Source organism: Calidris pugnax, unplaced genomic scaffold, assembly GCF_001431845.1.
Source record: "Calidris pugnax isolate Ruff unplaced genomic scaffold, ASM143184v1 scaffold219, whole genome shotgun sequence".
Lineage (NCBI taxonomy): Eukaryota > Metazoa > Chordata > Aves > Charadriiformes > Scolopacidae > Calidris > Calidris pugnax.
Window position 1 is genome coordinate 8,397,406 of NW_015094507.1, and position 13,276 is coordinate 8,410,681.

General features: G+C 41.2%; 1 protein-coding gene across 1 annotated transcript in view; it reads right to left on the reverse strand.

The window, feature by feature from the left end:
* Window positions 1-13,276, reverse strand: part of LOC106901588 (transmembrane protein FLJ37396) — a 60,335-nt gene that overhangs the window by 45,811 nt on the left and 1,248 nt on the right. The window contains 7 exon segments of the mRNA XM_014964434.1: window positions 2,204-2,371; window positions 3,115-3,270; window positions 6,636-6,737; window positions 10,473-10,584; window positions 11,225-11,400; window positions 11,786-11,900; window positions 12,914-12,986. Coding sequence (XP_014819920.1) covers window positions 2,204-2,236 — 33 coding nt within the window. The 5' untranslated portion in view covers window positions 2,237-2,371; window positions 3,115-3,270; window positions 6,636-6,737; ... (2 more) ...; window positions 11,786-11,900; window positions 12,914-12,986.

The following is a 13,276-nucleotide window of genomic DNA, read 5'->3' on the forward strand; positions in this document are numbered from 1 at the left end:
TATGATTTTTATTTGACAGCTTTGTGCACAAGCTTTATCATAACAAAAGGAAAAGAAAAGGAAAGGAAGTGCCATACTGTATGAAATTCATAATCCAGCCAGCAGTGAAATTATTGTGGTGTATAACTCCACAGTATTTGATTGCTATCCAGACCTCAGTGTTTTATCCTTAAAAAGTCCCTGGGCTGTATGAAAGCTATGCCCATTCCAAAGACAAGACCACAGCAAGGGTCAAATCAAAAAACTTCTCCAAAGAAATTCAGAACATCTGGTTCACCAAAACCTCAACCCAGCTATGCCTCATGGCATGTCTGACCTCCTAGTCCATTCTGTTTCCTCCTGCCATAAAAGAAAAACTGATTTATGGCAGCAGAACATAGGCTAAGCATGGAACAAAATCATAGTGTGGCAACAAAGAAGTAACATCAGAGCAGGCTGTAGAAAAGTTTTACTGTGATGTATACACAACACCCCCAACACAGGCATATATTAAATGCTATAGTGAATATTCTGTAAAATTAAATTCAATACTTGGGGTTTTTTCTCACTCCTTTCCAGTACACTCACCAATGTAGTAGAAAGAACAGATTTAGAGCAGAAATCAGGAAAACAGCTATACCTGCCATGTTATCAGCTCCATCAAGGCCTTCTCACATGCATCAGGAGTTACTCCAACAACAGTGACATTTAATTGGCATTAGTTGCAGTGTAAACGAGAGGATCACTATGAGTCACACAGTATTTATTAATTGCGGAACACTGTGGACAGTGATTTACTAGGCACTATCCAATTAATTTCCTCAGACAATCAAGCTTATAAGAAAAATTTGTCCTCTTAACCCATTTCTCTATCCCAATTTATTTCACTACTTCATTGGAATTTGGATGGCATAAGTTGGAATTCTTTTCAGTTAAGGGCTTTACAGCATTGATTTTGGCATTGTTTTTTCTGATTAGAGAAAACTCTATTAATGTATCTTCACAAATTGGTGCTTGTCAAATTTATCCTGCTCAACATGAGACATCCTAACAAAGTTACTCATAGAAATGTCATAGATAAACTCAGGACTATGTTGGCTGTCCTATAGATTTGCAAGTTGACATGAGGGCATTGTCTCCAAAAATTCCTTCAAGGCAAATAAATCTTGATGTCAAACTGTCAAACAAGGAATGCTTTACATAATCCTTGCAATGATGGATTATCTGTAAATTGATTTCTCTGTCCTTACTAAGTATGATCAACCTCATTCATCCTGTACTCATAGACTCCAAAATCCTAATTTCTTAAATTTTAGAGAAACTAGGTCCTTCAATCTCTATTACTTGAAATAATGTGAGGTCAGATAGAATTAAAATACATTTTCCTGAATCAAAAACATTTGTTGTACATCTCTTCAATATCACAGTAAGTATTTGGAGTAAGCAGGGGATGAAACATTCACACTAAAAATGTTCACTTTAAAAAGCTACAGACAATGCTGTCTGAACAATGCCAGTAAAATGAGGAAAAAAGGTAGCAGCTGAATTTTTATTTTAAAAACACTGAGATCTGGACAGAGCTTTTTTTTTTTTTTGTGAAGGATCTAATTCTAGCTTTGCTATGCCATCATGACTAGACTGTTTCAAAATTAGGTTTTTAATTAACCTAATGCTGCTGAGATCAGTCACGTCCCTTGCATTGCCCCTACAATAAGTACTCTTTCCCAACCCGGTTGTGGACTCGGTGCGCTTGACAGAAGATGTACAGTGCAATCATGTTTTCTTCCTTTTGTTTCATTAATCATCATGTAGCTTGCATGAGTCAACCCAATGTTTTTTTTTCCTGAAGTTTTCGTTAAGTAATCAAATATTTCCTGGGCAGCGTCAGCCTGAGGTAAGAAGAACTGTATGTTTTCACACACGGGAGCTTTTCCTGACAGAAAAATGGGGGTTTATTTTTGAACGCGGAGTTGGTATCTGCCTTGGGGCCAATTAATCAGCAGGAAAGAGGGAATGGGGAGAGAGTAAATTTTGTCTCTCTCCCTCTGTTCCCTTTCCCTGCTTCTTTATCATTCACTGCCCTCCTTGGTCCTGGCTATGAGCAGGGGTGCATGAACTTCTTCTCATTAACACTGGGGCTGCATCCAGCCCCAGTAGCTTAGACCTTTCCTCTTTAGAAAACAACAGAAGAAGAAAGATATTGTTCAGTCTTTTCTTAACTTACCCCCAGAGCCCACTGGTGCAGGCAGGTGGACATGGGCAGAGGGAGCCAAATGAAACATGAGGATGCAGATACAGGAACTTGCTTTTATACTTGTCAAAGCAGCAGCTTCTGAGTCAGGAGGACAATAAAGAACTAGGGAATCAAAGTCCATCTTCATCAAAGAGATACCTTCAAATTCAGAGGGTTAGTCACAGGGCTCACAACGTAAGGCATGGCACTGTTACTACAAATTCCCCAGATACCAGCGAGATAGCTCCTACTTCTCATTCCCTACCCCACCAGTTAGGCCACTTGTGTTGTTTTTATTCTCTCCAAAACTTGAAGATCTCTCGCAGCGTCTGAACTTCCGTGAGGCCTCTGTGAGGCCATGCCCACAAATGCCGCTTCCTCCCCAAGAGGAGGAACTTGCTATCACACCTGCCCCTGCACAAAGCAGACATCTGCTGTCAGGTCCACAGGTGCTTGGCTGCTGGACAGCCTTCAGCAACCAAGACACGCCACCGTCCTTCCTCCACTCTCCTCCATACACACAGGCTAACCCATTCCCTAACGCCACATTCTCCAGTCAACACTAGGGTGCACTTCTAGCTCTTGTGGTCAAATTGACAGCTACAGGCATGTGCTTGTAACTGTCATTTTTAGGTAGGTGCAACCTCACGCTGCTTGTGCTATGACTGGGCTGGTGGCTGCACAGCAACTAGTGAGCCCCAAGGAGGAGAGGACATCGTGTATGCGGCTTGGGCACGCAACCGTAAGTTGCAGCTGGGCAGGACCCACTTAGCAGCAGTAGCAGGAGACTGAATTGTGAAAAAGGGGAACAGAAATCTGTTAGAGAAGTTCTCTATAAGAGCTGACAAATGCCGGCTAGACATGTTAATTGACCTTTATTCATCATTTCCCTTTCTAAGTACCTGGTAGAGCTCATAGATCTCCTTCCAGACTTGATCGTAGCTCTGGTGTCCTGAGGCATGAGCAGAAGCTGCACAACTTGACTGTGCAGGATGTGGCTCGAACAGCACTGCCACGTGTTCCTGCAGACCTTCCATCACCCTCTCCATGTCTGAGACCTTGTTTCAAACCACATCAAATACAGATAAGAGATTCACAAGGCAAACGAGTCAGTGTGCCAGCCCCCATCCAGCAGTGAGTCAGGGTCAGTTCAGAGCATCTAGTGAGGGAGCCTCTGCAGAACCACTCATTACTGTTTCTCCTTCATTTAGGAAAGTTGTCTGCTGTGCTCTCTCCAAGGTGCATTTTGCAGAAACGGATTTGCCTGTCACAGCATACAGAGGGAATGCACCAGATAAGAAAGAATGCAAAAGTTTTTTTTTTTCTAACTGAGATTTATGGAGGGGAGGCACTACTGAGTAATCCCTCTTTCCTTTCCAGTTACCCCTCACCATTAAGGAAGTGAACTTGTTTCTTGACCAAAACCCAAACATAATGTATTTGGTGAGCAAACCACTATGGAAAAAAACAAGGAGAATTGTCTTCTTTTCATTGTCTCAGAGAGCTGCAAAGCCATTTTCACTTTTGTTAGTGGTGATGATGGCTTTTGCTCAAGCTTTCCAGAAAAATTACATGCTGTGGTAAGATTGGAAAGAATGGTTTCTTTGTGAAATATCTGGCAATGGTAAAAGGTCTGAAAACAGGGATTATAAAAGAAAGCTTATTTCAGTCCTAAATTAAAAGACTATATATGGCAAATCTTTCTAAAAGTATCATCAAAATCAAATTCATTCAATTATTTAAAATATTGTAAGTCAACTTCAGCTGCAAAGTATACACATCCACTTTCTGATTTCTGCAATTTAAAAAGGGTTCTCTCTCAAATGCTTTGTGAGACCTATGAAAGTAAATAATGAATGTTAAATGCAAACCAGGGAGACTAAATATATAGATGACTGCCAAAAAAACAGGTTAAACAGAATGATTGGTAGTAAAAAAATAATTTTTAAAAAACCACATCTAATCTTGTAGTACTTGTTTTAATTGCCACTTGTATCAGAATTAGAATTTGAAGAACTTGGTCATGCTTTAGCAATTATTGGCATCAGAAAAATTCTGTTGATATGAATTCTAGCAAAGCTTGACAGGAATTCTAAGGGGATTAAGAACAGGAGTTTTACAGAACTCATCTTTGTCATCTGTTTTGAACAAAGATGATGAAAAGTTAAAACAAATGGAATCTTTCTTAACACAGGAGGAAAAAATAATCATTAAAAGGCAGGGGGGACAGGCGAGCAGGAAGCCTTTAATAAAAATGTAAATTAAATATCAAACCCTATTGAAATTATTTTTCCATTCATTTCCCAAACATTTACTTCATTCACTTTCTTACTGGTCAGGAGTCAACATCCTCTGATCCATTACTGCTTCTCTACTAAGCACCATTACGATCCAGCATTCCACTGCCAAGCACCTTCATTCTCTCAGAGTTAAATTTATTTTCAGGCTTGTTAGACACTAAAACACAAAATCAGAAGCCAGGCAGTGGGAAGAGGCTTGGGGAAGGTGAGCAGGGGGGGAAGCCAGGAGCCTCCATTTTCCCTTTCCCAAACTGGAGGCAATTTGCTCCAGCACAGCCTTATTATCCTCCTGCCTTCAGCCCAACACAAGCTGCCTACTAAGGCTCCCTGTTTCACTGAGGTCAGCTTCAGGTGTAGGCAAAGCAAGTAGCCACCTAAAGAGGATAGAGAAGGCTGATGGGATCCTAAGAAATCCTGAGAAAGCCAGACAGCAGAATAGCCACCATCCTCACACGCGGTCCATGGCTACGGCACTGACAGCTCTACCCTGCTCAGCCAGTACTGTTTGCTTCTGCCTGTTTCTGGGTGTTTTTCTGTTTCTTTGGTTGATTTTTTGACACCCTCACACCATTCTGCCCCGTGCCATCCACAGTCCCCAGGCAGATGGGAAGCCTCCTCCTCCCCTCCCCAGCTGGCATCCCCAAGGAAGGCAGCAACCCCTGCAAGGATCCCAAATCAAGGCTTACCCACAACTCGAACACATACACAGCATCATTTGGGACTCTGTGACAAGCCCATTACCCCCCTTCTAGACAGCAGGGCATCTTCAAGCCTGAAGACAGAGGTGTTTATTTGGATGAACTGCAGGAGTGGTTCTTTGAGGAGACAAGACAAAGGAGCCTGGTGACATTCAAAGGGCTGAAATAGCCTCATGTGAGCTGAACGCATGGCTTAGGCTGCTCTGGTGAACCCAACACTGCCTGGGTACTAAAGGAAGAAGGAGGCAGCTCACCAAGGACCTTCCATTTGGCAGGAATGAGATTACTGATAGAAGAGGGCACATAGGGGCATGACTCCTCCATAGCTTAAGAGAAAGGAATTATTTTCTGTTCCTGTGTAAAACTGGGAACTGAAGTACAAAGTGTCCTTATTTTTCACAGTGCTTCAGGCTCAGCTGGGGGATGAGAGGCAGTAATTTCACCCTCTGATAACCAGAGGAGTTTTGCTGGCTCAGATATTTATTCAGATCCAGTCCTACAGGGGCAGTTCAACATCTTAATTGCATTAGTTCTTCTCATCCTTAAGAGGCAGAGGACTCCTGTTTTACAGATGAAGATGCCAGACCTGCTAAAATTTCACTGGAAAAATGCGGCAAGACCCCAATACTCCTGACCAGCCTATCACACCCTGCAGCTCATCCATGCATCTGCACCAGCCTGAAGGAGCAGAGCTTACTGGGAATAGGCAAGTTAGCCCTGCAGGGTACATTCAGTGAAACAGATGCAATTAGGACAAATTAATACCGCTCTTCACAGATGACCACTATTTGCAAGACAACGGTGGGAGGTGTTATGGGTGCCTCAGGCTCACTGTGGATGCAAAGCAGTCCTGATGCACGAATGCACATTGCCATTTCTCCTTGGAAGCTGGATGGCAGAGCTGTCCTGCAGGACATCCTCAAAATGGCCAAAAATGGCAATGTTATAACCAGAATCAAGAGAACCTATAAAGCTAGAACCAAAATAGAGACATTCAGTAACCTCTCCCTGGGGCACAGGCAGTCTGTACATTGTGCCCTACCAAGTTTGAGAGTTGTACCTCACTATCAGAGTCTTTTGACTTGGTTTTTGAGCACACGTCTGAACCTTGGTCACATTAAAAGAAAGCTGTTCTGAGCAATCTCTTTGACACAAATTCCAGGGCTGATTTTGACCTGACTTAGGTGAACTTCAGAGCTTTTGAATATTTATGCAAGTGTTCAAGCTGCCTTTTGAAACCACTGAACTGAGAAAGAGGTGGAAAAATATTCCTATAGCACCTTAGTAATGGGTCTTTAAGGAATTCAGGTATATACACGATACATAAACCTGAAGCAACCTTATTTTAGACATTTCAATTTCCCTGGAAGTATCCAATAAATAAATTAAAATCCATTTAAATTAAATCACTTTGAGTTATGTTACCTCTACAAATTTTGAAGGAAGGTCCATCAGCTTATCCACTTTTTCCCATTGTTTCAGTTTCATCAAAAGCTTTTGCTGCCAGGGATCCACTTTAGGCTTAATCTGGTAAACAAAAAAGCAATCACAAAAGTTAAGAGTGCTTTTGGTATAGGAGACAATATTTAGTAAGGAAAATGCAATACATTCACTTTTTATTTTGAACAGACATGAAAAGGTGCTCTTCACTCTATAGAAATATAGTAGTTTGATAAGGCCTGAACTATGAAAAAAATCAACACTCTATTTGTCAAAAGAAATATCTTGGACTTTAATTGCTGAAATGTATCCTGGTACATCCTGAAGACTGGTTAGGGCTAATGCAGCTGAGAAAGGAAAGTTCCTCATAATTACCTTTCAAAAAGGGATCCAGTTGGCTCTCTTTTTAGAGCCCTGGCTGGATCTAGCACACCCCAGGTCTCTGACCTAGAAACCTCTGCGTCATAAACTGGAAACGTTCTCATTGTCTGCTGTTTACAGAAGACACTTTTAAATTTTTGGACAACTGAAAGCATAAGAGGAGATGTTGCTGTTATAAATTTCCCAAGCTGGGTATTAAATCCTATAGCAAAGTAATACTACATATTATCAGCCAAAAAAAAAAAAAAGCAGCCATAATGAAACGCCCTGCTGTTAACGCTGGAGCCTCCAAAAAGAAGACCAGGATTTTCAAAAGCAGTCAGTCAAAGTCAATGACAAATTTATTATCACTGGCTTCGATAGGAATAGCATTTGCCTAGAAGATGTACTTTGAAAATCCTGTTCAAAAGTTAGTAAGCCACTGCCAGCCTACAATTTACATCATAGCCTAGTCATGTAAACACGTCTGCCTGCGCTTATCTGCGCCAGTGAGTTCAGCTGGACTAGTCAAATGTTAATTTGGTGAGAGACTTACAGACCAGTTTATGCAACCAAACCTTTGTCCTTTCCAGCTGTACCACCTGCTCTCACACAAGGCGGGATCCGCAAGGCAGGCCATGTATTTAAAAGCAGGATGTTATTTCTGTTTAACAGCTATGCAGCCCTTTTGGACCTTGGACCTTGACCACATGGTGGAGATTATCAGTTGGTTTTGACTTTTGGGTGTCAGAAGAGACGAAACCCAGCGTTTTCCTGCTGGTAACCCATGAGCTGGGGAGGCTCAGTGAGGTCCTGGGCAATGGTGTGTCACAGCCGACCTCTAGTGGAAGTACCACAGCTTGGGGAGACACCAAACAAGAGCAGGAAAACTCGAGAAATATGCACAAAAAGCATGAGTGAGAGTTGGGAGAGCAAAGGTATGGAGTTAGGCCATGATGCTGAAATTACAAACGTTAGCAGCTACTACGGCTTAATGAAAGCGACCTGGGCCGTTCTGCTGCTTCCTGTCAAGAGCAAAAACGCCTACAATCTAATTTCTCCATGATGCAAAACACTGATTTATAATAAATGGAACCTCCTTCCATACTTTTAAAGACTCTTTTTTTTCTTCTTTTCTTTTTTTTTTTTTTTTTTTTTTTTTATATTTAGAAGTACATTTCAGTTACTAAGGAAAAAAGCTCCATCTCATCAGCTGAGTTCTTGAGAGCTTTAAGGTTGTAGTCAATGCCAAAGAGAGGAAGCAGAAGCTGAAGCTGAGGTTTCAGCCTCTCAGTTTCAGTGCTGTGCCGGAGCAAAGTGAATCCAGTGTCCTTGTGGCAGGATTCTGCAAAAAGCCATAATCAGACCAGCTGGAGAACCTCAACACTTTAAGCAGCGTGATGGTAAGATGACTGGCAGCAATGCTGTCAGTGTCCTTTGCTTTGCATCCACACAATGATGTAATTTCCCTTTTTTTGTCCTGAAGCAGAAATATGTCAGAGAATGGAATGTGATGGGAAGGGGGAACTCACATCTTATGGATTTTTATTATTTGCATTTTTTTTTTCAAGGAAGGGCCTTCCACCAGACCCTGAAAGACTAACAACTATTGCAGGCCGGGGCACCTCCATGGTCCTTGGAGGAGAGCCTATCTTCTAGCATGGAAACGATGCCAACTAACAAACCCTACTGCCTGAACAGAGTCCTGGCTCAGGGGCGTACAACATTCTTCTCTCACACACACCTCCCAAATCTTCACATGCCACAGGAACTTCAAGTATGTTACTATTTCAGGGTTATCACTCCTCCGGTATCTGATTCTGGCATGATGTTGCTATCACAAACTTCTGAAACAAGGGTGTACTGGGAATGGCTGAGTTTCAGTGGTATCAGTGTTGAGCAACATAGCACCCATTTTTAGAAGAACTGAAATGTTTTCTCCTCCTTCTTTACCTCATCTGAGGCTTGCTCAGGGCTTTGAAGAAGGATATCAGTATTCATTCATCCTTGAATGAATGTATTCCTGTAAATTTTGCCTTCTTTTCTTCCATTTTTTCAGCTATTTGACAGGTATATTTAACAATGGGGGGTTGTTTGGTTGGTTTTTTTATTTAGGTCAAGCCATAACAAACAGCAGCACTTTTTCTGCTATTACTTTTCCAAAGATTTTTGAAAGTCCAAATAAGTGTGAACCGATTCTTCTTTACCCAGTGCTGGTGGGCACTGCTGATACATGCAAACATTCTAATACGTAAGTTACAGGTTGCTAAAGTTCAGTAAAACTCTTGGGGTTTAGTGAAACTACATGTAATCTAATTTATTATCTCACTGTTTCAGCAATAAAGGGCCATCTGCGTTTCTGTTCCATGCTTTACTTCAGCTTTGGTTTTAATGTCTGGTTTAATCATTCTGTTGTTTCATCTATGATCTAGACAGCAGATGAATGAAGCTTATGATGGTAATATGATACTGTTCCTCGAATATTAGATAACTAGATATTGAAGATCAAAACGACCTAGTTTAACCCTCCTCTCCCTGCTCCTTAATACCAGTCATGCTGTACTCCCGGGGCAGTGCTCTCATGTCTTCCCACCATGGGACCCCCACTGGCCCCCTGAATGAAAGAGGGCTGCACCAACTGACTAGTCAGAGCTTAGACCACTAAGGACTAAAGGTCCCTTGTCTGTCCCAGGTAAATCTGCACTTCCCTTAGCACTGTTCTCAAACAGTTGTCACTGGTTGGGCAGTGCCACTCCAGACCAGGGCTGCGCACTGCTCCCCTGTGCAGACCCACAGCTGCACATCCCCTGTGGAAGAGGTCTTCTGTGGAGAAAGGAGATGGGAAGGACAAGTCACAGCACCTTTTCCTGCCTCCACCTTGGCCAGCCCATCTCCCAACTGCAAGAAGGTGGTGTATGCCCTGCCTCATCCCCAGGATAGAGGGGCTGTGCTTTTCCATAGGCAATTCTGTGAGCTCCCCCAGTTCCACACTATTCCCGCTCTGTCTGTAAAAGCATGGGTTAAATCATATGGTTCAAACACTCTGCAAGAAGAATGCTGCCTTGCTTGCTAAGTACCATTCACACAGGTAACTCTACATAAGCAACATCACTCCCCGCTTCCTTCAACAGGAAAGAGAACTTGAAAATAACCACAAGGAGATTTTTCTAGAGATACTTGAGTATAAGTCTTAAAACAATAGCTCTCTTCTCTTAGCTTCTCCAGAAACAGCCCACCCACAGAAATATGTTAAATAATATTCTTGCAGAAAGTTTCAGGGTTTGGCATAATCAGTACAACATCCTGGATTCTCCACCGAGTTGATCCCACAAGTATCTTTCTGAACCACACATCAACAAATGCATTATCTGTAGAACTTGTGGTTTTAAAGGAAACCGGATAATTTCTCACCATTTCTTCTTAAAACTCTTGAACAGGGAAACACATCAATATTAAAAATACCTGAATTTCTGTCAAAAGCATTTCTTAATTTGACGCAGTTGTCTTGGACCACATAAGGACATTTCTCATCAGCCACATTTATTCTGTGGGAAATAGGCAACTGCTGGAGAACCTGGAGATAAAAACAGAACTGTTGTTATTCCCAGTCACTTATAAAGCATACAAACTATTCAGCTGCAAATTTAGTAATAAAATACAAAAGAGAAAAAACAAACCATAGTTGCCATGGTGTATAATTCCAAAAGTTTATTCACTGTCAATGACTTGTAGCACTCATATAAAGAAATCATTAAACAAACAAGATAAAACAAGGAAGTGTTCACATTTGCCTTCAAAATGTGACACTTAAACAAATACTCCCCAAGTCTAGTCTACTCACTGAGATGACTCAGCCCCTTGACAGTGTCCTGCTCTATTAAAACATCATCACAGTAATAATACAGAAAAAGCTTGGAGAGACTTTTCCTTTCTCATCCTGGATCTCAAATCCAAGCAGCACAACACTACCTATGCTGCACCCAGGGAGCTCATTATTCCATTTACCTAAGTTCAGCTTTATTGTTGCAGTATTTCCTTTCTAGTAAAATCAGTCTGCTAAAAGAATTGAATGTCATATGTACGCAGTCGAGCTCATTATCTACAAACCTCTAGATTTCTTTTACATTGGATTTGATCTTCCTCAGTTTACTTTCTTATCCAAGACTTTAATGTTTCATAATCATTCTTCACTGTTCAAAAAATGCTCATCTTACCCAGAGAAAATGGTGAACACCCTCCAGAGAGCATAGGTGACACACGAACCACCAAGTGCAAATCATCCGACCTTCCCGTGTCACTGCATTCACCGGATTTTTCTTTCCTGCCAGGAAACTTTTCCTTGCCACCGGGCTGCATCGTTTTACTCTTCCATGATGTGACTAATTTGCTTCTGTTTATGTATATAAAAGAGATGTTGTCATTTTCACATTTCTGTATCTTCTCCTAATAGCTAGAAGGCCATTGCATTTCTATCGTGTAAGGAATCCTAGTTTGAGAGTAATTTCAGAGGCTTATTTCCTTCCTAAAGGCTGCGAATCCCAACCCAATGAGGAAAAGCGAATTTCAGTTCAAATAGTGAGTCTCTCTGAGCAGCTCTTAGTGACCATTAGCAGATCGCTGAGAGTGAATGCCCAGAGACAAATTCTAGACAAACTGACTTAAGGTAAATAGCTTTTATTAGAATGGAAAAAAAGTGCCATTGCTAACACTTTGTTTTTCATAAATGGCTACTGTGCTAGATATATATGTGCTAGATCCTAGCTTTTGGTTCCTACCTGATAGAGAGGATGAAACTGTTCAACAATGCTGCTGTGTGTACAAAATCTCTTCCACCTAAGCATGTGCAAATATTTACTCTGGACTAGCTGAGTAATTCTGTCTTTAAAAAACCTGAATAAAATCAGAATTAACCAACAAATCACATATTTGTAAGCAACAGCAGCTTAACATTATAGGATACTTAAGCAATGTATAGATCATCATAAGCATCAGAGAATAACACCAAAACAACAGCTAATCAGTCTCCGAAGACCACTGTGCTGTTATATATATCCACGAAGGGTACTCCCCCTAAGTTGTCCAAGTAGAAGTATTATAGTGAGAATGAAAAAAAAAGGAGTTAATACAAGGAAAATGACAGAATTCAGTCCACTGGACCTAGAAATTTGAACTCCACTTTAAAAATGAAAATAAAAATGACCCACAATACAGAAGTAAAACAGCAGCACAAAAGCACCATGGAAATGGGAGAACCTCATCCCGGCCCATCTGACCTGGCTTAAACTCCTGTCCTTTAAAGAAAAAGAAGAGGAAATTTTCACATTGTACAAGGAAACTGCAAGCACTAACATTTTCGTGCCCGTTTTCAGGAAGGAGTTTTTATTTTCAAATGTGCACAGTGCAACCTGCTGGGCCAGAGGAAAGTTCCAGGCTCTTCGCAGCGAGTGGGAGCCCAACCTGGTGCAGAACCAGAGGCAAGTTTGCTGCTGTGTGCTCCCTTCTCCAGCAGCTCTCTAACTCCCTCTGCACGGCATCAGCCTGAATAACAAGAGGTTTTGTTTCTGTCACCTGCAAACGGAGCACATGGTGAATAGATCTCCTTTTCAGGATACTGTAAAAAAAAAAAAAAAGCTGCAAACACAGAAAAAATGTTTGGACTTCGAATTTAATTGGGAGTTGTCACATAAACAAATGCTGCAGAGCCAGTTCCACATTGCTAGTCAAATAAAAGAAAGGTTATGCTGTTCTACTAACGTGCAATCAACATTACGACCCTTCCCATTCTGTCTTTACAGGCCCAGACTCCAAAAAATGTATCACATTCTCTGATTTTAATTTTCAGCTACTACTTGATAAAGAGCAAAGAAATTTTTTTTAAGCCAGTGTATCCTATAGCTGCCTACCTGTAAGCATTTCTTTAGTATTCACTCCCTTTCTTTTCTGAAATAAGAAGCATCCTTTGGAACTGGAACAGAACTGCAGAAAAAAAAAAAAAAAAGCTTAACAGGTTGTTACATACCAGCTGGTATAAACCAAACATTTTTCAGGCACAACATGACTCACATGGTGAAATTAACAGTATGCAAGTTAAATGGTATGAAAACCCTATATTAAAGCAGCAGAATTTATTTCAGTAGCAGACATTTTTTGGCAAACTGTTTTCTTCCACCTCCATTTTTCAGTCAAAGCCCTTGAAAAGTCCATCTGGATGCTTGTCAGTTCTATGGGCACATTATTTCAACCCACAACTATGCAGTGGAGCTCCT